Source organism: Larus michahellis, chromosome 4 (genome assembly GCF_964199755.1).
Source record: "Larus michahellis chromosome 4, bLarMic1.1, whole genome shotgun sequence".
NCBI lineage: Eukaryota > Metazoa > Chordata > Aves > Charadriiformes > Laridae > Larus > Larus michahellis.
In genome coordinates this window covers 17,610,618-17,636,320 of record NC_133899.1, presented here as the reverse complement: position 1 = coordinate 17,636,320, position 25,703 = coordinate 17,610,618, and the positions used below count along the sequence as shown (strand labels likewise).

The 25,703-nt window shown below is 39.8% G+C and overlaps 1 protein-coding gene across 8 annotated transcripts in view; it reads right to left on the bottom strand.

Annotated features, from left to right (window-relative positions):
• Positions 1 to 17,596, bottom strand: part of CHD9 (chromodomain helicase DNA binding protein 9) — a 94,662-nt gene extending 77,066 nt beyond the window's left edge. For 5 of the 8 annotated variants that reach the window (XM_074583121.1, XM_074583124.1, XM_074583126.1 and 2 more), the window contains exons 1-4: positions 17,227 to 17,418; positions 9,372 to 9,449; positions 7,717 to 7,805; positions 213 to 1,815 (exon numbers count right to left, since the gene is read on the bottom strand). In XM_074583121.1, the coding sequence (XP_074439222.1) occupies positions 213 to 1,649 (1,437 nt within the window). In that variant the 5' untranslated portion in view covers positions 1,650 to 1,815; positions 7,717 to 7,805; positions 9,372 to 9,449; positions 17,227 to 17,418. Of the gene's footprint in view, positions 1 to 212; positions 1,816 to 7,716; positions 7,806 to 9,371; positions 9,450 to 17,226; positions 17,419 to 17,464 lie in introns of those variants that run through there. The other 3 variants (XM_074583122.1, XM_074583127.1, XM_074583132.1) reach the window with 3 other exon arrangements.
• Positions 17,597 to 25,703: the final 8,107 nt, after the last annotated feature.

Sequence of the window (25,703 nt, the reverse complement as noted above, 5' to 3'; positions counted from 1 at the left end):
GTAAGAAAACAACAGGAGAAAGCAAGGTCTGCATCAACAGGGGTTTATTCTTCCTAAACTAGCAGTTACCTAGACTTCTTCAGGGTTAAATAACAACAGCTCAGAGACTTCAGTTATCACACTTTGGCACAAGCGCCAGTCAACTATTATTCATTTCACCAGATCAATCCAATCAAACAGCTCAAACCCTCACCCCCCAAATCCCTACATACCTGTCCTTGTAAGGTTACACGGCTTCGGCCTTGCAGGTGCTGATTAGAAACTGAAGAATGCCAAGGATGGATCTGACTCTGAGACTGTGCCCCAACAAGATCAGACGACTGTGTTACTTGGGGTGGCGTTATATGATGTTCCAGGTCATGCTCTAAAACATGGCTTGTGCTATCCTGAACAAATGCAGAATCATCAAACTGTGGCAGAAGGTCTTCCTGAAGGAGGTCATCCGGGTCAAGTCCTGAAAACGGTTCATTATGAGTCTCGACTTGATGAAGTAAGTTATCATCTAAAGATGTAAAACCGTTGCTTTCAATAGGGTCAGCGAAATGGCTTATCTGAGAAGCAGAACCAGCAGAAGCCGGAAAACTAATATTCACAGGAGAGAGTTTTGAACTACTAAAGTTGCCCTGAGGATGTGCAGAATGCAACATTTGAAAACTACTTGAATTCAAAGGCGTATTAGGATTCAACATGTGCTCAGTTGTTTCTTGCTTGGTCCCTGTTTGAGATGTAAAGGCATCGCTTCCAGTGAAGTCAGAGATAGAGTGTGTCTGTTGGGTAGTAGAAAGAGCTGTTGTAGACTGAAGAAGGCTGGTTGGAGAAATGTGGTTATTAGAGTAAGAATAAGGAGATGAAAATTGTTGGCTATTATTGACAGAACATGGAGTAATAGTTGGGGACTGTCCGTCGAAATTTCCTTCTTGATTCCCACAAAAATGTATCGAAGCACTTGCAGTTTGAGAAAACTGTTGAACAGACAGAGGCTGCTGTGAAGTTGATGGATTAGAAACCGGAGGTGGGTGGTTAACACTGACTCTGTGAGAAGTAGATACATTAACTTCCATGAAGTCTTTTGGCTGGCTCAGAGCATCTTGCCCTGCGTTGTTTCTGCTTTGTTGCGACCGTAGCGAGGCACACTGATGCTGCGGTTCATTAGCCTGATATAAGGCAAAGTCATGGTGTGCTACAAAGCTTTTGTTTTGCTGCATAGACTGAGAATGTCCTTGGTGAAAGGGGGACCCATTTTGATTCGAAACAGTTGTGGCAGTTTGGTGACCCCACATAGGACTACCATCAGCCACATCTGGAAACATCCCATTAGACTGGTTTTGCGGATGAATTGGTGAGCAATTGAATTGAGAGTGTGGTGATAAGACGTTGTCAGCTGAGCTATTAAAAGACTGATTTACTGAGTGAAGTTTCAGTGAATCATACTGATTCAGCTGATCAAACTCACTCATCTTTTGTGAATTTTGAGCATCTTGCACATGGTTCAATGAGTCTATGTGCAAAGGTTCAAATTCTGCACCCAAATTCAATTCATCAACAAGTGAAACAGGTCCAGGTTGAACAAAGGCATCATCTGACAAACCTTCTAAAGTCTCACTAAAAAGATTGGCGTCATCAAAAAAATCCATCATAGGATCAGTCATCTTGATAGGTCTGTACTGCTTTTTCTCTCAACTCCAAATGGAGTCAATTTTGGCTCTCTGCAGTGAACAGAAACAAATGACATCCAGCGGTCACCACCTTATCCAAGGCATGACAACATCCATCAGTGCTTCTCATGAAACATTCGTCTTAAAGTGTTAAAGCATCCTATGGGAGGGGAGAAAAAAAGAAAAAGATAAAAATTACTTCCATGACTCTCTTCATCGCTTCTTCCCGCCCCCAACAATTCTATGGATTTTTGGTATTTTGCTTTCCTAACTTCACAGTTTAGTTAAACCACAAATCAATTATTTTTGCTTATACTTGGTGCCCTGTGCAGTATTTATTGTTTCTGTGCCTTACGTAATTAAAGTAATATTTGATGTTTTAAATGTAATGGTTTCAATTTTTTCATTCTGTTTGCTCTATTACTCAAGGCCAATTTTAGATTCTCCTCTGCCTTTTTCATGAAAACTACCAAATTGTAACAGAATTGTGGTTTTAGCAGTCCAGAATGAAAATTTGCTTGTAGAAAGAAATCGTATAATACATAAAATGTACGCGGCAGTTCTGTATATTTAAACAAGAAACTTGAGAGGTTATAAACTACATTTAAAAACAAAGCTACCATGACTTCAATAGGAAAAGCTGAGATACTCTGTTTCTTCTATTTAAGTTATATTAAGTAAGATTCTGAAAAATTGTTTTTTTATCTCAAAAACATACTAGAACTCTTATTTAAAAGAAAGACAAGAGGATGAATACAGTGATACATTCAACAATAAAGACAGGAAAAGAACTATCTTTGGTTCACCAGAGTTTACACGCCTATGTTTTGAAACACAAGTTTTTTATATTCAGAGTATCACTGACTGATCAACAATGAATCAAAGTTTGCAATCAGCGATTTCAGGCAAGGGGAGCTGAGAAGGATGGTTAGTTTAACTTTAGCCTAAAAACTTACACATTTTTAGTTTAACCAAACAAAATGAGAAATGAATGAAAGTGTGACTCTATGATAATTTACCTCCCCAGATACCAACTAGTAAACCTCTAAAATAGAGGAGCAATCACTTTAAATGAGTATCTTCATGGAATAATTACTCCTTTATCCTGTCAATATATGTATCTAATTACTATAAAGAAAAAAGGAAAGAAAAGAGCCACCTGACCCTATTACCTTCATGCTCTCCTCCTCTACTTCGATTCCAATTCTTCATTAATGAATTCTGCTAAGAATAAAATAAGTATAGGAGCCTTCCAGAAATGAACACCCTGGAAATGTGAAATACTCTCTTATGGACAAGGTTCATGTGAGCCAATTAAGTACAAAGTAGCCTTTGACAAGCTGATGAAAACTTGTTCTGCTTATACTGCTAGTCCACAGCAAGTGTTGTGACCATAGTCAGAATAAAGCCTCACCTAAATTAATAAACCTCATTGAGGATTTGGGTTTATAAAACTTCTAGTCTACACAGAAAAAGGACAGACGGATCTTGTATCACACTGAAAGACACCAGCTGGTGACATCTGTCAAGTATGAATTGGTATGGGTGTTAATTACTATGAGTATAGAGAAGAAGCATGCTATAAAAATGGAAGAGAAGCTTAGGAAGGTGACAGCTTAGCACAGCAAAGTAGCCATGGATTCGAGATGATGCACTGCTTAAATTTAGGACTTCCTGAAGTCCCAAGTTAAAGGAAGCACTAAAATAAATTAGACCACATTATCTTCTAATACTGATTAAGTTGTCTACTTATGATTAACAGCAACAGAAAGATTTTCCCAGTATCAAACACCTTCCAACAGATGATAAACCAACATCAGGATCCAGACAGATGACGTGGGCATGGTTTTAGGTGTCAAGTTGCAGAAAAGCATTCAAAGAAATAAAAGTTTTGAAGACTTTCATCTATTGGACTTGACAACTACAAGTTTAACAATGCAATGGCAGGCAGCGTTTTGTTGTACCAGTTCCAAAATACTTCTCACGGAAGAAGCTCCTATTGGAGCTGCATTTTAATCACAATGGGGAAACTAGTTTTGAATCCCTACTCAATAATGCAATCTACACTAAAAGAAGCAGAATGTGTTAAAAAAAAAAAAAATAAGAAGAGGAAAAAGAGCTCTTCCTTCTTCCTGAAAGAGGCAAATTTTTGCTTTGTCAAAACTCAGCATTTCACCACAAGAAATCACTGTTATGGTAAATAATTCCACTTTACAGCAATCTAGAGTTTGATTTCTCTTCGTAGATGCAATTTGACATCTTTGTGCCCTCTTACATTGAGAATTTGATGAGGTTACACTTCTTGTAAAAACTAAATTAATTCTAATGCCTTGTACATCTGAATTCTCCACCGTTCTTGTATACTGATTTAATATTAATCTTTACCCAGCTTAAAGTTATCAAGAGCTTTCTACAACATCAATGCCTAAGAACTGCTTGGACCAATTGTAGACAATAAAACGAGCACCACAATACAGGTACAACCTGACAAAGCAATCTGAAGACTACAGTTGTTGCACTTGAATTCAAGAAGTTACTGCCCCCTGTCAGCTACAATTGCTTCAACAATATTTACCAACTACAGGACATTTGGTAAATTTAGAATTTTCTGCAGTGGGTTTTGTTTTGGTTTTTTGTTTTGTTTTTTGTTTTTTCCATATAATGGAACACAGGGGCATTCATCAATATTTCTTACTAGTATTTAGTTTCTCCCTTGGTGTTTTAAACTCAACTTTGTACCAATAAAGCTGATTTTATGTAGAAAACTGACAGGAACTACTACTACTATTACAGGGTAACTACTACATAACAGCTATATAACAAAATCATACGTTAGACACACTATTCTGAAAAAAAATGTTTGTTTTTTTTTTTAAATAACATGAACTTTTCTGAGATTACCAGCAAACATCAACAGTATCCCCCAAGCTAAGGTGAAACACATTTCAAGGTTTGACATCTTCAGATACGCTAAAGCATCTAGAATTTAAACAGTAAATTTTTTCAGACTGACACCTGTATGATTTGATGTCTCGCACAAAACCACAGCATTTTCCCCAAGAAGTATTAAGTTATTCTGCAAACATACTTGAATCAGAACAGAAACATCTCCCAGCTCTTGATTTTTTTTTTGTCTGGTCATTACTCATTAAACTGAACACCTATACTTTCTTTAATCTACTAATTCTTAACATTAAGAGATCTATTTTAAATTAAGGATTTAAACCAACGTATTAGAACAGGAGAAATGGTATTAAAATAGATGTTACGAGTCCAAGTGAATGAAAAAATACTGATCTCTGCATAACGCATATTTTTCATTTAAAAAACAATGTTGCAGTCTGTACGGTCTAAAACTATCTTTTCCATTACAAACAGAATATAAAGCAATGCGTTATTGTTGCTCCTCTTAATCTGCAAAAGCAGCTCTCATGTACTACTACTGTAATTCTAACTTCTTTAAACTTTAAGATCTTTTTGAAATTTCACCTGTTACATTCAAAACCGCTTAGAAATGAAACTGGCTACACTCAACCGAGTTTGTTTCCTTTCCTTAAGCGTGTGTGCAAGAAGAATGAATACATACCAGAGCTAGGTTAGAAAACTGAGGTTTCATGTTAATGCAACTCCTTGCAAAGCTTGTGTGTGTCAGGGGGGCATGGGGCAGGAAGACACCTCCTCCATTTTGGTTGCTCATCAGAGTTTAATAACAACCCTTTATTCTTTTCAGAAATAAAGACCAAGAAGAAATTTTATACTAGCATGGGGATAGATCTGAGTTGTAAAAGGACAAGCTGGAGTTAACAGACACAAGCAAGAACAGAAACGAAGGGAATGGTACAAGATTTAAAGACCAGAAGAAAAGGAAATAAAAATTTATTTACAGAATACATCAAAAAAGAACGAAAACATAAGAAAACAGAATTGAACGAAGATATCAAATTTTGCTTTCAAAAAAATGAAGTGGGAGTAGCAGTAAAATACAAGATAATAAATACTACTTATGTGTTTTATTTCATTAATTGCATTGTTGATTACTTTTGATGAAGTAACAACAGAAAACGAGCTACTCTAGTTATAAGCAAGTAAATCAGGTAAAGATTCAGCACATTACCATGACATCCACACTTTTATACTTTGATAGACTAAGTATCAATCCTTCGCATGGCTGATGTGTGACAGTACCATAGGTAAAAGCAAGTCAGTGACTTTGCTGGCCATTTTTCACAGAAGTTGAAACAACATCTATCCAGACAAATAACAGAAACGATCTCAGAAAGACGCCAGGGATAGTTCATAGACAGAAGGAATTAAAACTGAAGTCATATAAAAGCATGACACAACAGAAATCCAGACTACAGGTAAGGAACACAGAAGGGGTAAACACAAGACAGTCATAACTGATCTCTTATTGTTATCACTAAAATTAGGAGAAAACTTATTTGAGTAGCTTGTTTCATTAACTAAAGATGCACACATCCAGTTATATAGCTAAATATGCATTATTTTATTTTAAAATTGCTTTTCGTTGATAAGCATTTATAATTATTTTCTAGTAGTGAGACAGCCTTTTAGTAAAATCATCCTCAACATACTGATTTTGTTTATTATTCTATTCTGCTACAGAGTTCACAGACATCACGCTAAATACTCAAAAGATAACTCAAGTACCTCGTACTTTGATTTGAAGATTAGGAAGAGAAAGATTTGAAACTGATGATCCTAAATTAAGTTCTCAGGACTAGGTCCCAGTCCATGGCTACAGTTCCAACTCTTGAGTAAGAGCATAAGACTGGAGCAAACCGGCTTGTGTGTGCCGCAACAATAATAATTCCTAGTAGTCTGTTCTCATACCTACACTTCTTTTGCTAGCACCGAACACCTCATGTAACTCTTTACCCCTCTACTCCCCAGACATGCACAAACTCCCTTCTACCACCTCTCCTACTTTCTGCTGAAGCAAGTTGCATCTGGGAAATAAATATTAATGATTTATAGAAAAAAAATAATTCAATAACTGTCAATTGTTATGCTCAGTCATAAAAGTTCAAGTCAACCAACATGACAAATGGCATTTCACTTGGAAAGACAACCCATCTTTCAATGCAACTAAAGACAAATTTCTACCATTCTCAAAGATGTTTGCCTTCACTGTGAATGGGACAGCTTCTTTATTGAGAGCAGCTTTGCTTAAGCTGAACAGAGCAAAACCCTGCCAAAGAGAAAGTATATCACCCAACTCTCTGTAGAAAACAGCCTGGTATCAGAATGTCCCACAGCATTCTGAGATACTTCTTTGAGAGATCCATTTTAACATTAATTTTTAACTAAAGGTAAATTCATAAAATCTCAAAATGGTATTTCAGCAAACAGTGCTTAATATAATAGAGAGAACACATTATAATAAATTCTGTAATGTATGAAATAATCCTAGCTGTTTTATTTAGAGACCCACAAAAATTAAAAATCCTAGTAGCATTTAGAAAAATCCATATTTTCTAGTAAGATTTTTGTGGTTGTTCTGTTCCTACTGTTTTGAAGTGGGTGTGTGTAATGCCACCAAGTTTCTTCAGATGAAATATCGTTTATATTATTGAAAAAAAAAGTGGTGTTGTTTTTATTTCACAAAATTCACATCCTCTCTTTTGCTGCTTTTCAGGATGGAGTTTCTTTCTTCTCAAAACTCCAAATTCAAAAAAACGTATGGTGAGATGCCCAATTAAAGTCTGTAGAACTGTTGTATATAATCAGAAAAGGAATCTCAAATCAAAGACCAGTTTTTAAATTATTTATCTATATATCACCATGCTGCTTCTCTAGCTGCAATACTAAGAGTGATTTAGTTAGAGCACTGATACTTAAATATATGAACTCCAACATTTAATAATTAGCTTGGGTCAAAATTAAGAGCTAGCACAGGCACCTAAAGAACCCTATACTACAATAAGTATCTGATTAACCTATAAGACATAAAAATAAGTTGGTGAAATCTTCTAAATTAAAAATGTATCACAAGATATTTAAGAAAATGGCCCAAATCAAGATAAAAACATATTCTTACCCGTGAATATAGAACACATCTCTTCAATGAAGAATTAAGAAGCTCAGAGATGTGCTTTAAATCCAGATGGATACCTCATCATTAGAGACCTGAAAAGGAAACATGTTAAACAAGTCACACAATAACCAACTTCAGGAGTATATATTCAAATACAATAAACTCAAAAATTTAATAGATACCACAAAAGCAAGAACAGCGGAATTGATACACAATCATTAGTAGCCATGATTTTGTAAATGTCTGAGAAATGGACAATTAAAGTGATTAAAGTGCCCACTTTGTAGGACCACTGAAAAAAAAAAAAACAAACCACCCCATCCCTACAAACATCTAAGGTCGACGGGCAGACTGTGACAGAATATTAGAAGTTTTAGGGCAGCTTTAAGACACAATATAAGGGCCAAAAAAAAAACCCACTGGTTTTGAGGTTAGGTTTTAAACCTGCCAATCCGAAGAGCCCTGTATTTACTCGCAGTCTGCTACTACATACTGACAGATGTACTTGCCAATAGGAACTGACACTGCCTTTCTAGGGGAGCATACTTGCATGACAGTTTTATCCTACTCTTTGCCTTAACAGTAGGTAGAGGAGCTCAACTTCAAGACGTTCTCTTTTAATCTGAAAGAGGCTTGAAAACATTACACAGCTCACAGGAAAATGTGCACGGGGTGAAAGTAAAGGCTTCTAGAGCCTGTGTGTAAACGCCTCAAAGCAAACAAAGCCACCCTCTAACATTAAAAGACAGATAAAAAACCTAGGATATGAACTTACATTCTATACCAGTGTGTTTTTCCAGAAACAATGCTGCCCTTTTCAAAAAAATGACCGTTCTCTCCAAGGCACCAAGCATCCCCCAATTCCAAAAAATACATTTCCCTCTCCCTAAATATAGTTTCTTGGTGACAAACTCTTAAACACACAGAATGATAGGGGTTGGAAGGGACGTCTGGAGATCACCTTTGCAAAATATTAATACAGTTCAGCCTTTAATCTTTATTAAAATATAAGAGAGCATATATCACTACATTAAGAAGCAGATTTTAACACAAAGATTCTTTCTTCTCCCTACATCTTTCAGACAATGTTGTAACATGTCAAAGATATAAACTGGTTATAAGACCTACCAAAAGTCTGCAATGTTCCAGTAAAAAAATGTATTTGGTACTAATTTGGTACATAAGTTATTCTCTTTTTCTATATTGGAACTTCCATCATGCAAATAGAACCCCCATTATGGAAAAGTGCTCTTCACATCCAGAAAGTAGAATCAAGTTTGACATTATTTAACTGTCAGGTTTTATGCAGCATTTCAATATATTTTTTAATTCCTAAACTTCTGTTTATTTAGAAGTTCTTCGTTGATTAAACAAAGTTATAGTATAAAGGTTTTACAATATATAAATTAACTGAATAGAAGCATTCAAAAATTTATTTTTTACTGAATAAAGAAAAATTGAAAACTTGCAATCAGGTAAGTTCTCCTAGCTGTAAGAGTTCAACATCAAAAAAAAGAGAAACATAATTTAACTGCAACTACCATAATACAAACACTGTCTTAAATTCTCAGCTATCCAAAACATAGCTGGTTTAGATCCTTGCTCAAATGAATTCTTCATGAATCCTCAAAATAAAGAGAAAAAAAGATGTTTCTTACTCTTCAGGACAGTGTCCACTTGCTTGAACAGCTTCCAATATGGAGACAATTGTGGAGTACTTAAAAGTTTGAGAAAACCTATGTTGAAAAGAAGAAAAAAACATATATAACTAAACATACATTCGTCAGAGATCTATGATACATTATTCTAAATGTAAAATACAAGAAATACTTCAGATGGCGGAAGAATCACTGATGATTATAATAAGTGCCAAAGAGAAATATACACAAAAAAAGGAACTTAAAGCTTTCTTAAGAAACAAAATGGGATCTATCTCCGGAGATTCTTAAATAAGCTATATTGCTATATTTTAATTCTATATAGATACACATATATATACGCACACACGTGTTCAATGAGATAATACGGTAAAAGAGTGTTCTGTAAATCTCCTTTGCTTGCTTTTAAATCCTGAATTGGGAAACTTCACTGATATACAACAAAGCTTATAGCTTACTAAAAAGAAACAGAACTAAATTTGTTATAAGCATGCCTAAATACATATTAAGCTATCTTAGAAAGTTTTCTTAAAATTAACTTCCACAGCCCAACTAATATAATTTCTTCATAAAATACCACAAGAAAAATACACATTTCCCTACATACAGATGGATTTCCTTATGTTCTTGACGGAATCCTAAAGCATTACTATTACTAGTAAAATATTTTGAAGAACTATAATCTTTCCCATTTTGGACACCAAAACACAGACTTCTATACACATTAGTGTAACAGGAAATAAACTATTAATTCCAATTAGTTTAGAATAATCACTTTACCCCAATTTCTGTGTTTGTTTTTTTTTTTTAAACATCACGTAAATCTAATAAGATTATTTAGTTTTGTACAAAATCCTCGTGTACTTCTATGGCTGCAATCTTTGCAAATGCCCTTTAGAAAATTTAGCAGCGGTTTGTTATTTTCAACCACCTTCTTCACCTCTGCCAAAGGTAATCGCCCTCAAAGCACAGCCTGCAGAACAAAGCACACACGCATGCAGTAGCTGCTTCACTGTCTAGCCTCCCAATTTAGTTTTAACCCTTCCTCTTGTTAGTTTAAACAAAGCCATTACACCTTGCATTAAAATGGCTGAGGTGTATACACACATTCTATTTTGCGGGCATTAATTGCAATAAAGGGACAATAATAATACAGGGAATGACAACATCCTAATTTGCTACCGTTGATTGCAAGCTAGACAGGGACCAAAAGTTTGGAGAACCTTCTTGAAAAGAACATAGTTTATCCTGGAGTCAGTTTATTTTACTGAAAATAACTGTTAAGAAGCTTAGGGGTTTGGTCCCAAGACTACTGAAGGAAGGTACTAGCAACCAGTTCTGCTCTTTGAACATTATTGCCATTTTGCTTCTCCAAATTTTACCTGTGAAGACTTTCACCAATTTCAGGACTTCAGTGAGTCCCTGGTTATTTTTCTAATGCTGGTAACAAAATTTCCCAATGTTCTTTTCTTCAGGTTTGAATACTGCTAAAACCCGATCTTTTTCTTTAAAAGATCTGCCCACAAATCTTAGCATATCCGTACGGAATATGAATGTCTCTTTTTGCCCTCTTTAGTTGTCAAAAGGGTTAGAATAACATATTCAGTGTAACATAGTTGTAATTTACAGTTTACTTATGGTCACTAGAAAGACAGTTACAAAAGCTTCCTTTTAAGTTTAAAAAGAAAATCCTCTTGGTGTTGTTCAGATTTATGATGTAAGCATTATAGAGTTTCTACAGTTTTGTCCTAAATTTCAGCATTATAACCTTAAATTAGACCTACAAGATATATTTCTGAATTCTGGTATCTCTCCTGAGGAACTACATTGCCATTTTAAGATGTAGAGAAAGATTTGCATTGAAAACCAGAAAAGAGCCTTCTCATTTTCACATGTGGCCTAAACCAAGATTTCATTACAAACCATCAGAGACGCAAGACTTCACAGCATAGCCCTCTTTCAATTCATAATCTGACAATACACTAACTTCTAACAATTCTCACGTTCTAGCCTGATAGGCATCTTTGTGAACAACTGCAAGTTTAGAACCTGGAAGTACCAACTAGAACAATGCAAAGGATCGTGTCCGTTCTACAGATGCCTATGGATCAGGATCAGTCAGTACAGACCAACAGAGAAGTCTTCTCTGTGAAGATTTAGAAAAAAAAACCCAAACAATTTCAAGTCTTAACACAACCAGATTAGAACAGCATGATAGTATTCTATTGAACAGAACAGGTTCAGCCTTCCCACTCCATACTACGTTAGCTAGCATAAGGAGTTCCACCCATAACAGAAGTCAATACCTTTCAGAGAGAAGCTGCATACAACCTCTTTATTTTTATAAAGAACTATATCTAAGGAGATTTGATATGAAAGTTTTTCAAAGAAGTCCCTCCCAAGCTCATGTTAAGCAAGACACTCTGAGTTTGTGACTTGTTCAATATACTCTTCTTGAGTTAAGAAATAAATTAAAACTGATAACTCAAGCAAAACAACATTTTCCATCTTGTTTCATGGCTTCCAGCACATGCAGGACAGTTCCAGAATTCACTTGCAATAGACAGACTCCAGGCTTCTTCTCCTGTAACTTCAATACTCTGCCACAGGAGTCTGACAAAGTGGAATTTTAAAAAGCTTCCCCTAGTGAAACGGGACAATACCCATCTGTCCCTTAAGGGTATCTATGAATTAATTCTTAAAAACTTACCTGAAAATCTCTCTAAAGCTAAATTTTAGCTTAGCTTCTGAAAACCAGCAAAAAATACTTCCGAAAACTACACGCTGAAGCCAGCAATACCATAATATACAGAATCAGGCCCATTGTCTTACCTAACACTGGGTTTAATGTTTGCAGAAGCCACTAACTGCAATGGCTTTACTACAGGGTAACTGAAAACAAAAATATATCCTATTTAATTCTCAGTTTTCTTCTAACATACAGAATATCAGATGGGTAGATTTTCATGCCATTATACAGATGCAATCTTTCTGAAGCTTAAAACTTTCCTCATTAGGGTGCTAAGTATGAAATGTAACAAAATCATTTACCCTTCAAGACCCATTTGCAGAATAAATTTTGGAGGAATTCCTGAATTTCAGTGATCAACAGAAAAGAATGAACCAACCTTTTAATATCGTTCATGCAACACAAGGAAAAGCGCCCAAGAATGCATTGCAGAAGGAAATAATTTGGTAACCAGAGTTACTATGTTTTCTAATATGACTCAGATAAAGAAGAAAGTCAAAAGTACTATTTGTCTGGGGACGATGGGAACATTTTTCCATCTTTACTGCAAATTTTAGCTGTTGATTTAAGATTAAAATAAAAACATGTATCTTAAAGAAAGATGCATGTACACTGGCGGCCTAAAGACATTAATATTTGGTATCTCTTTAGTAATCTGTATGAATGAAATTGGAGATCTCAACACATTTGCCCAATGACAGATACCATGTCATACCAATATATTTCTGCTGAATTCTGAGTTTATAAAAAAATGCTTCCTCCCTTGTGACTTGTTTCTTGCAGCTTAGTTAGCGAACATAATGTAAAGGCAGCATTGAAAGGGGAACTCAGTTCCAAGATGCTGCTAAAAGTAGCCTTTTACTTGATCACTAAAGATCATTTTAAGAGGTAGCCGTGTATCCATCCATCTGAATACTGGTCTATAAACATGTTTTGAAAGTAGTACTAAGATGCTAATGTTTCTGAAGTCAAGCTATAGCTTCCCTAACCACATTGTTGAAAAGTGTTTGATTTAGAGCTGGTCTTCTGCAAGTTTTCAACACTGCAGTTAATCAAAAATATGGTCATTCTAAACCACATTGTACTTTTTTCAAGTAATACTTTAGAAAAAAAAAAGCTTATAAAAAGAGCTCTCCTTCCCGCATTATTGTAAATAAGAGAGTCGCATGTTTAGCCTGTTTGACTTTTGGCCAGCTCTCTCTCACATTTATGAATTGGCCAGACAGATAAAATATGAGAACACTGCTATTCCTTCAGCCAAAGCAAGAGCTGCAAGCTCTTTCCAGTAGTTGCTGTATCAGCAAAAGAATTACCTCTTAGCATCATAGTTTCTTTTGCTGAAGGGGAAAGAGAATACTTCAAGAATATCCTAAAATATTTCTAATAAGGCTAACTATCAATTCTTGAATGTTTCACTAAACAAACAGGTGGTCTCTCCATCACCCATTTATGTGTCCACAGATACCTGGCAGTCCTGAAGCACCATTTCTCACTACAGGAAGAGCACTAGAAGATATGACATGAGCATAAGTGAGTGCGAGACTTCTAAATGTTCATTAAGCTCACAGCTCCATAGTTTGATAGAACAAAAACCATTAAAAGGATAAATAAAGATAGCTCAGTGGAAGAACAGAAAGTATCCACAAAACTAGTCTGGTTAGAAAAGCGAGTGAGTGCTACGGGTTACCGGATTTCAGTTAAATACAGAAAAATATTTCAACTGGATGATTTATGAACATAAGTACCAAATGCTACTGAGAATTTAATTCATAGTGGCAGAAAAAAGTAGAATACTGCAATCCAGTGATGAATAGGATCATACCATTCAACTCCATCAGACCCAACTTCTCCTCATCCTGAACTGCATGAAAAGTATCAAGGACAGATAATGATGCAGCGTTTGGACACTACAAAACTGATATAAAAGAAAGAAATGCACTGTAAGGAATCCTGACTCATAAAATATATAATTGTCGAGCTTACCTGTACTTTTGAGGTGTTTGAAGGATACGTATACTTTAACTATAGGCAAAATTTGTATTTTCAAATTGTAACATACACCAAAAAAATAACCTCACAATGAGCCACATAAAGCAAGTAAGAACAAAAGTGTACCTATTTACTTTATGGGTTGCAAGAACAATGCAATTTTAAAGCAGTGCGTCAATCTTTTTGTTTTAATCTGCCCTCATCACTAACTTGTCTCTCATAAAGGGAAACAAAAGAACAATGCCTGTTTTAGGGTCTCTATAGTCTCTTAGTAGTGGTTCATGTCATATATCTTTTAGATAACATCACTAAAAATACTTTTTAAAAACCACGCTGTGCTTTCATCAACATTTCTCCGTGACTGAATTTTTGGACTAATCTTCAGGAGCATTTAGCACCAGCAGCTCACGTGAAATGAGTAGGTGCCGAGACTCCTCAAAATTTTGGAAAAATTGTGAGACTTAAAATTGCAGTTCTTTTTACAGTAAAAATGACAGTTTTGCTGTGTGAAATAGGCTAATACCTCTTCATCATGAAGAGCAGCATAACTTCTTACAAACTGAACTACTTAGTTAAACTTAAACAAATTAGCACAAACTAAACCAGCGCAGATGCATTTTAACTACCTATGTGCCTGCCCTTACAATCTTATAAGTGCAAAGCAAATTGATGTAGCTTACCCACCAATGGGAAAAAAAAAAAAGAAGAAAAAGCTGCTTCACATTTACTTTAAGGTTAGAGAGTTCACAATTGGCAGTAACCACAGAGTTATTGATAACTGATGTTCACATCCTACCTTATTTCCCACTAACTTCTCTGTGTGCCCTTGATTTATACACAGGGCCTGGCACACGGGTCCCTGAATTGGTTAGCTTTCAAGAACATGTATATTAATTTTTGCTCTTTAGTTTACAAAAACCGGGCCTTGAAGTCCATGGTGCTTTGGAAGCCTCATCTGACAGATACAGGAACAGTGAAAAAGTCATTATTAGTTGGAGGTGTGAAGAAACTTTGCAAGTAGGTGAAGCCAAAAGATACTAATTGCTACTCATTCTTTAACAAAGTACAAGATAGGAACAATTATGAATTTTAAAATATTTACCTTGTGAAAGAAAATAGCAAAAAGTTGATCTATGCACCAATAAATTAAAATTCAGAGCCAGGTTAAAAATCGAGATATTGCTTAAATATGACTGAATGTTAATATTCTGCCTTGAATGCTAAACATATTTATAGTTGCATACAAATAATTACATGTAAAACAAGGTGAAATAATTATTTTACCTCACACCTGCCAAATGGGAACTTGATAGAGTCAAATGACACATGTTTATAAACAGATGCAGAGAGCTCTTATGACTGATGGGCCTAGTTTTCTTGAGAGGAAGAGGATTACATTTTACGGCTACTTCTTACAAAGTCTCCAAAAAGACACAAGAGGAGAACTAGAAACCTTATCCCTTTACACGGATTGTTATTTTGTCCCTCATGAGCACGCATTATAACACGAAAGGGTTCAGATCTTCAGAAGGGAGGGAGACTGAGCTGTATTTTCTCAGACTGATGAAGTTAAACAACTTTCACAAGCTGAAGGAAGTTTTTTAGTTGCTAACGATTCAAGGCACTTATGATACAAAGACAGTGAGGAGTGCTAACCATTTCTTACGAACCGAAAGCATATGCACCAACCTCGATGTCAAAGCCACACAGCCACATGAGAGAATTCTGGACTCTCTTCACCTGGTTCTTATCCCTGTTCACAAAGACTTGTGTGCAAAGAGGGAATGAAGAGGTTTTAACATTTCACTGCTTTAAGCCTCAGTAGGAAATAGTGCAAGTTCTCCACTTCACTAGAATAAAGATGCGTGCCACTTACCCACCCAGGGCTATACATACAGAGTACTGAGCTAGCCTCAAAATCCCCTCTCCTCGTCCTCTCCAAAGGAAGTCAGCCAGCAGCCCCTACCTGGAAAATGCCAGTCCATAAATTCCAACCTTGCACTTGCACAGCCAAGTCCCTTTCCAAGCCTCCACCCATGCAGCGGGGACCTGCGGCCATGTGCCACCAGTTCTCCTCAACCCAGACAACTTCCAGCCCAGACGGAGAGCAGACCACATGCCCACCTCCACCTCTGCCAGACACACCTCACCCAACAGTGGCCCTCCCCTTCCACACTCCTTTCCCTGGCTCCCACATTTTCTGCTGGACTCCCACATTTTCTGCTGGTGTGGCTCCAAGCCAGTGGGCTGCTAAACACAGCTCGTCTTTCTCCTACTGTTTCTCCTACTGCTTTCACTTGCCCTAGGAAATTATTTTAATTCCTCCCTCTGCCCACCTCTCTTCTCTTGCATAGCGGGGAAACCAGGTCTAACATTCCCGCTTTTCAGCTTGGGAGGGTGCCACATCCCTTCCCTGCCACGCAGCCCCCTTCCTAAACGACATAAGGTGGTGGGGGATATTCTTGCTCTACCTTCCCCCACCAGAACCCTTTCCACCCCCTGCCACCTCCTCGCCTGGGGCGAGAGGGACATCCAGCCGTTCCCTCCGGCTTCCCTGAGGGGGAGACCAGCCCTCCTCCCCTCAGCCTGCCATCTTCTCACCTGGAAGAGGCCCGGGTCAGGACATCCAGCCTCTCCCCCGCCCCGCTACCTCGGGAAGGCCCAATTCCTCCCCTCCAAACTTTGCCCCCGCCCGCCAGCAGCCCCTGGGCCCGGCGCCGCCGCCGCCTCAGCCCCGCCGCGGAGCACGGGCGAATGGGGGCGGCGGGGACCGCATCCCCGGGCGCCCCCGCCTGAACCCCGCTCCACCCCTCCACCGCCCCTCAGGAAGAAAAGCTGGCCTCGCCACCGCCCCCCCTTCCTTCCTCCCACCTCCACTGGGGAGCTGCGAGGGACCGGCAAGGAGCTCCGCGCCCGCCGGGCTCCGCCGCCGGTTGTCGGCGAGGGGCGGAAGCGGGTGGAGGCGCGGCGGCGGGCGGCGAGCAGGCCGCGCCGCGCCGTCCCCCGGCGGGAGGGGAGCTGAGGGGGCGCCGGGGCCAGCCGGGTGTCTCCGGCACCTGGAGCGCGGCCTGCTCCGGGGGTGGCGGGGAGCAGCCCGTCCCCTTCGCACGTACTCACCGCCGGGTTCGCCATTACGCGGCGGCAGCGCCTGGAGCCGCCGCCGCTGCCCGGCAGGAGGCACACGCGCGGGGAGGAGGAGGAGGAGATGCCCCGCGCCTGACAGCTCCCCGCCGGGGCGGCCTCGGGCAGACGCGGCGGCGGCAGTGGCTTCCCCTCCCCCCTCGGGGATTCCCCCCGTGTGCGTCCCCCCCCCCTCCCCCTCGCCGGGCGCCGCTGGCCCGAGGGCGGCACTTACCGGGTGGCTGGCGCAGGCCGGGAGAGGCGGGCGGCGGCGCGGGGCGAGGGCGGCGCGGCGTGACTGGCTCGGCTCCCGCCGCCGCCCACCGCGCAGGCAGGGCCGGGCCGGGCCAGGCCGGGCCGGGGGGGGGCCAGGCCGTGGCGGGGAGGGGGGGCGGCCGGTCGGCGGGCGAAGTTTCAGTCACTGGGCGCCACGGCCCCGGCGAACCGGCGGGGACGGGCCGGGGGGCACATTTGCATATTTGTCACCCCCGCTCTGATTGGCCACCGCCCGCGCGCTGACACGGCGCCTCAGGGAGGGGGGGGGAGGCCCGGCGGCGGCTTGTGGGGGGGTTTGGAGGGGGCCCGACGGCGGCGGGAGGGAGGAAGAGGGCGGAGTGAGGCGGCCAGCGGGGGAAGGGGTGTGCGCAGGGAAGGGAGGGAGGAGTGTGCGCGGGAGGCGGAGAGGGGAAACGGGAGCGTGCGAATTTCCTTCCCGGAGACACCTTCACCTCACGCCGCAGCCCCCGTGGGAGGGGGCAGCCCTGAGCGGGGAGGGGAAGGCGGGGGTAGCCGCCGCGAAGCCGCTAAAATGGTGTGCGAGTGGCGGGGTGAGCCGATCCAATATGGCCCCCTCGGCTAGCAGAAGCCAATCCCGGGCGCGTTTACTCTGGAGGCTCCGGCGGAGGCCGGGCCCGGGATGCTAGGCAGGCCCCGCTGAGGAGAGGCCACCGCCGCGCTTCCCCGGGGATCGTCCCGGGGAAGGGGAAGCCGGCAGCTCCGGCGCGGTTCCCGCGGGCCGTCGCCCAGCCGCTGTCGGTGCGTTCCTCCTGAGGAGCGCAGCCCGGCGCCGGAGGGCAGAGCCCGGCCCGCCGGTCCGCCGGGGCCGGCGTTCCTGCCGCGGCGTTACCTCACGGCAGCAGGGCGCCCACCTCCGCCGGCCTGCGTCTGCTTTAGTAAAATATTCGGGGTTCGTTTGACAACGCCACTCGAGGTGCAGCTTGTTAGTTAGACAAGACTGTCTCCCTCTGTCTAGGGACAGCCTGTCTGACCAGGATTTCAGTTAATTTGACCCATTGATGGCATCACCAGATAGAGCATTGAAGGCCAAGCACTAGCAGGGAGAGCAAGGAGAATTCCCGCCTTTCTGAGGTAAATCGAGGTGGGCACTGGACAGGGCGAACGTAGTAGCCTCAGGCGCACCTTGTTCAAGCCCTTTTCAAATGGATCGTTTGAATATGCTATCACCACACATACATTCCTACAAAGTTAACTGTAAGCCTCTCCCTTTGCTTTTACATAATATTTTTTCAATAGTATGAAGCAACGCACATTAAATACCAAATATCGATTTCAAGATTAAACTTTAGAAGTAGCAGTTGACAAAACACTTCACATTCATATTATCCAAAGTAACTTTTTTAAAGAGTCTTGGGCTACAAAGTTGTTCTAGGATCCATTTCCCTGTAGCAAGAGACCAGAGCAAAGAGCTGGAGGAGTGAGTTTCTGGCATAGTTGAAAGGAGAATCGCTGAAGGGGCTTGCTTGCAGTTTTATCTGTAGTGGCATATAAATAGAAAAAGCTCCTTAGGTGAGCACTTACATAACTCTTGCTGGGTTGATCTAAGGACTAAATTAAGAATTCCAGGAATATAAGAGAATTCCCAGTCAGAGTTACCTACACTTTGATATTGTGCCTGCGAGGACTATTACGCACAGGGGTAATGAGAAGTCACATCTTAAGGCTTCCTTCTCTAGTTTGTTAACAGGGAACTAGGGATGTACTTCCAGTTCTCTTCAACCTGTTGCTTCTATATTTAGGATATCATTTAAGATAAGAGTTTGTCATTGTACCCAATATCAGCCTTCTTGTCTTTTATGCTTAAACTTATATCATAATAGATCAATTTCAGGGTTTCTATATATAGCTCAGTGGAGCTTCTGTAGATGCAAGCATAAGGTAGGTCCTTATTCAGCATTAGTTGAGGCACCAGGCCTTTCAGCAAGCTACTCGAATGTTTTACCTTTACAGCACATTTGTCTTTTTCCCTAACTCTTAATTCCACCACAGCTAAAACTTTAATCTTGCTCTCAAGACTGTTCAGAAAGACTACTGTTGACAGTTACTCTAAAGTTTCTGTACTAACTTTTTAATTTTCCTTTCTCTCACTAACAATTGAGAACAACTTCAAAAAAATGAACATACCTGATTTTTTTTCATCTTAGTGCTTTCATGAAAGAAAACACATTGTCTGTCCTCCTCTAACCTCCACAGAGAAAATAGTAGTTTTATGAAAAAAAGGCAGCCTTCACCCTTTTATTAGAATTAGCCGGCCAATTGTAGTACTTCCTTAATAAAGCTATCAACACTGTTGTAACATTGTGAAGGGCTCTCAGCTGTAGATAGTGTGAATGGTAATGTCATAAGTTGAGAGCACAGGCTTAGAATGATAAATCACATGAATGACTGAAAATAGGATTGTGCGTCTGATTATTCTGTTGCTCAAAATGACATTGAATTTCATGAACATTTAATGTCTGGATGGATCCTCTCAGAATTTAGAAAGAAACCCAGGTTGCTTAAATGTGCAGAATTAAATGTTGGGTTTTGGTTTGGGCTTCATTTTCTTCAACATGGCAATATCTTAACAGTTTTGGAGATTGCTTTTGTGCAGTGTTAAATTTTCTTTCCATCAAAACTTCTGCCACTCTGTGTCATCACCCTGAAATCCTATTGTTTCAAACAATTGTAATTTTAGCAGTTTTAAACTTCTGCCACTTTATATTGTCACCCTGAAATTGTACTATTTTTTCAGACAATCGTAATTTTAGCAGGTTTTATACATTTTACGAGGTCTTTGTTTTCTCAGCACCACTATTTCACAATGTGATTATATTGCCTTGATCCATCATAGCATACAGATGACTCTTGTAACATGTTGGGTTTGGTAAGAGTGGAGGAATACTGTGTTCCTCCCCTCCTTTATTTTCCATAAATATTTTTCTTCAGATGTCCCATGTACAACAGAGTTTGAACATGTGCTTTTTTTTATGTTCTTGACTCCCACAGAACTATAGCAATTTATTCTGCCTTAGGATTTACTGCGTGTGCCTTGTAACACATTGTAGTCTACAGAGTGAGAAGTCCTATGTACTCAAAACAGGGGCATTCATCCTTTATCCTTCTGTGAGTGTGGGATAAAATTTTCCAAGAAAAAACAACAGAGGAAATCGGTTGCTGCACTTGCCTGGTTTCCTGTGCTTTGATTATCCATGGAAGTTGCTGCAGGGGTATTGAGGTCAGGGCTGGAATGAAGTTCACATGCAACTGAATCAGCTGCTGAGATTCCACTGTTGCCACAGTGACTGCTTTGATCTTTCTCAGTAGCCGCTCTATGTGACTTGGGAAAGCAAAGAGCAGCTGTCTGCACAGATTGCTGCTATTAGAATGACTCTTCATATGTCTTTGTAGACACGCTCTAAAAGCCTGGTAGGGATCTGTGATGCAGGTGAAGACTTGTAGTGCCATGCAAACCGGGCCCTTGCTGAGGTGTTCTGGCAGCTTGGTGCATTGCCTCTGCAACCTGCAGCATGAATAGGGAATAAAACACTTTCTCTGGGTGACTTTTGGAGCCATTAACAAATCTGCAAGGTGAGGCTAAGCTCACATCATTTTACCTCTGAATATGTTCAAAGTCGTAGGTTCCCATACAGTTCACATTGGGGAGCTCTGCTTGTTTTGTTGTGCTGTTGGCTGGCAGTTTGTAGGTTTGTTAGATCTCGAATATACACTGCAACTCCTGCAAGGAGCAGCTATGCTGTACACCTGCAGATGTGAAACACTGCAGATGCAAAGTACATGGAAGCAGATGGTTTCTCTCATGGCCTTGTGAGGCAGATGTAAACCAGGGTATGGTTATAAATCTTTAGATTAGGACAGAATTTAATTCTTTTGACTCTGTGCGTGGGAACGATTGCGTCCAAGGGTAAGGATCAGAAAGAGAAGCTGGAATTCTGAATGTAAACCTTTTGTATTGTGATAAACAACTACAAATAAAAATCCGATTGCTAATTAAATTTGCAAGTAATCTTCTTTGTAAGATGGAAATCTCCTGGCAGCTACAAAGTTTTACTCTCAGGTTGATATGCCCTAAATATTTACCTGGCAGCTGGAAACTACTGATGTAAATTGAGTAAACCTGCAGTTAGGGTATCAAACTGCTGATTTCTAAAACTGCTTCCATTGCTGTTTCCTCAAACACTGACATCTGTAGTTTGATTGCTTGCTACAATGACAGCCACAAGTACACCATTAATTGATAAAGCCATATTGATAAATGAAGTCTGTCATGAAGTAGGCAGTGTGAAAGGAAAATGTTTTAAATCTGAACTTAATGAAAAGGTATTTTTTTACTAAATTATGTTTTCATTAAGAAAATTAAAAAGTGCATTTTTTTAGAGGATTGCTGGTGGTGACTGATTTTAGGTTTTGACAAAGGTTTGCTGCATTGTCTCTTGAGGGAAGGGAAGTTCACATCTTCATAGGCTGAGGGAAGGTTGTGAGCATGGGTGCTGAGACTTAGGAGATTTGTGAATTGGGATTTAAAATGCAATCTGTAAAAATCTCATTCAAAGAAGGGTGATGCAGCACCTCTTCTACGCACTCGCACTAGGAAGAAAGTAGCCCTTTAAGACCAGAGTTGGAGATTTTGATGACCAGGTGGAGCACAGGACTTAAGGTCACCTGATTCTCTTTGGCCTACATAAAACAACACTGAAGCCTTGCTGCAGTTTCCTGTAGGGTGGTTGAATGTGGAGAAGTTTTCAAGAGAGAAGGAAGATAGTAATAGTTGTAGAAATAGCAGGTGAGAGGTTTTATTAAAGTAGAAATATGTTAGAGACTTTATGTTGTTTCCAAAGTCTAGAGCTAGTCGGGAAGTAACTTAAGTGATCTGAAAATAGGGTGTGTATTTTGAGTTGTGCTAGTAAGATGCTGAAAGTTAATGTGGTAATTAGAGCTTTTTAAAAATGTATCTTTCTTAGAAGTCTTTATCTTCAGTTCTCTTCTGTTTGTTTTTATCTATAGAGGCTGAGTGGATATGCCATTACTTGATTTTTCAAATGTAGCACTTGGAGTGTGTGTAGTAGTCTTTTCTAAGGTTTGTGCTTTTAAATACTTTTTACTAGGATTTATTTACTGTATGACTACTTGTGTTTATTGTTCCTGGGCTGATTTTAAAGGTTGTTAGAGTTGAGAACTGCTTCTTGACTTCAGGAAAACTGAAGTTCTTAAGTAAGTAGCTCTTAGGAAGGAGAAGAAAGGACAGGGGTAGTACATGAGGGGTTAGAAGTGGAAGTGTGTGGTTTGTTTTCAATTAAAAAAAAAAAAAAAAAAACAAAAAACTTCTGGGGGCATCTGGCTCCTGACTGTGAGATGGTAATGGGTCTCCCGCTAGAACTGAATTCTGTTCTTTGCTGTTGTTTTCCTTTGCTGTTTTCTTTTGTAGCAGGACGTGCAAAGAGCTGTTTTTGGGTGTTGTGAGACAAGACTGTTTACTGGAAGGGATATTTGAATACTTATAGCCACAGGGCTTTCTTTGTAAAGATGGATAGAGGATTAGTGGTAACTTCTACTCCCTGTTGAAGGTTTTTGATGCTCTTACTCATGTGAAAACAGTAAGCACATGCTGTGGGAAAATCAGATAGATGTTAAAGATTCAAAGCCTCTGTTAAAAGTTTGGTAAGGAATGGGAAGAAAGGGCAGTATCAGTGTGGATCTTTACCTAATTCCAAATACTACATAGGGAAACACTTCAGATAATTTAAAAAGGAGGTTTAGAAACTCTTCAGGTAGTTTGAATGTACAAAATAACTTGTGAGAATAAGTTACTCATTTGTTAGCTGCTGTATTCTGGGACTGTAGTAAGGACGGAACCCTCCTGAAGGAAAAATGAAATTATAGGTAAGAACAGTTGCACTATGAATAGGGTTACTAATTGCAATCAATGCATTTGTGGGACTTGCTTATCTAGCTTCTAGCTTCAGGACTGTTTTGCAGTCTAAAGCTAGCTGTAAAATCAGGTAGTAGCGTTATGGCCCTTAAACTTGTCAGAAATCATAGTAACTCAGGAGTAGTGGTATGATCTACGTACTGGGTTCTCTTAGGCATGTCTGAAAATTCAGCTGGAAATACTGTTTTATGTAATGTGGATGGCTGTATTAGTCTGCATAGTGTTATCAATTGTGAGCAGTGTATGAAGTAAAACCCTGAAATGTTAAGTTTTAATGTAGTACTTTAGTGTAAAATGCTGTTTGTTTCCTGACTTTATATGAAGTGGACAGCCATAATACAGGCAACAAGTTGTTAATATTAATTATATTATACTTTACTCTTAATTCCCTTTTACTCTTTATGTACTACTAAGCCAGTGAAATAAACTGTGGAAATTGACTTGTTTACTATAGTGCAATGTGCATGTATTGACTCAGGAGAAACCTATTGTCACAGATAGGTGTTTGAAGAGTTTGGGTTTGGTATCTTAGTTTTGTGTGAGGCATTCATTTATCTGATGTGACTTGCTAAAGCAGAGCATGACTGAGCAGTGTGAATGGATGCTCAAAACCATCCATACAAGCCTGAACTTTTTTGTTAATAAGTGTGAAAGCTTCTGCTGCCCTCTTGTGGTCTTTATTGAGATACATTTTTGGTCTGAAGCTGTTACATTAATTTTCCTTTAAAGCTGAATTTTTAGCTGCTGGTGACGCTAAAAATGTTCTTATTCTGGTAAGCAAGAGCTAATGTTACAAGATATGGAGTATTTTTCTATGATAAAATCACTAGCTTTGTTGATGACAGGAGAGCAGTGTCACCTATTTTGACTTTGCAAAGCTCTTCACACCATCTTCTGCAGTATTCGTATGACCAAGTTTAGGACTTTATGCTCTGAATGGGTAGATATCCAGATGAGTGGAAAAATAACTGGATGGTTGGGCATGGAGCGTGTTCAATACTCTACATAAAAGCTAGTAATGTAGAATACCACAGGGATCCATACTGAGACTAGTTCTGTTTAACTCCTTTATCAGTTGCTCAGAGGAGTTTGCAGGTGACACAAAAAAGGGGGAAGACCAGTTGACAAGCTCAATGACAAGACTGCTGTCCAGAGATCTAGACAGGCTGGAAGACTGGCAGGAACTTGCTTTTTTGAAGCTTGTTTTCTAGTACCAGATCCCTAGAATGTCTTCAGAAGACTTCTGTGCTGTCTTGAACGTGTTCAGAAATTTGTTTTGTAAATCTAAATAATGTAACATGCCAAATTAACTAGTCAACTTTTTGACTGATGAGAAATGTGGATTATCATTGGTTGCTTGACAAAACTTGCTATGAAGCAGTAATTCAGTCTCCTGTCAGTGTTGGCTTCAGTAAGTAAACCTCAAATTTGCACTAAGGTAATAGCCAAGTAATCATGAACCTGAAAATGAGGATATGTTCTTTACAATTCTGTATTGTTAACTTAGACTAAAATTCATCTGCTCTTAAACAAATTTAAAAAAATAGTTTAAACTTTTTTTGGTGTCAGTCATGCATTGCATTTTTAAAGTGAACCATCTTCCCTCTGCTTCTAACTTGATACATGTAGAAGCAATATCTGCAATTGAAGATCTGTGTAAAATAAACTTGGTACTATGTAAACTTCATCAGTACCATATAGCTTGTCCAAATTACTCTCTTGTTAGTTCCTAAGGTATCATAGAGTAACTGGTAATATTAGTGAGTTCTGTAAACTGTGTAGTTGAGCACTTAAAATGTATGCACGGCAGTAATCAACTTGGATCGTCTGCTCTAGACCAGGAATCTTGTTGGTCTGTATAGTACACCTCCAAAGTGTGCGTGCCTGCCATATAACTTTCAGTAGGGTACTGATTGTAAAACTTCTAAACCAAAGAAATTTTACATCTGTGTGCCTCAAAGTATCTTCTCTTGAGGACTGAATCAAGGGAAGTTGTGTGGGAGTCAGCAGTCATTTGGCTAAAGGGTTTTAGGCAATCCCCTGAGTACTGTAGGAGCCACATGAGCTGGCTGCAGCCGTTCTGCTCATCTGCAGTACTGAAACTGTCCAAGAGGAAGCTGAAGGCAGAACAGAGATGTGGCTGCCTGCCAGCGGTTTTAGAAAATCACAGGAGACAGGTTTTGTCTCACTGGGATTTTGCAGCAGTTTGGACCTGTGTGTCTAAATTCAGTTGAAATAATTCTTTGGA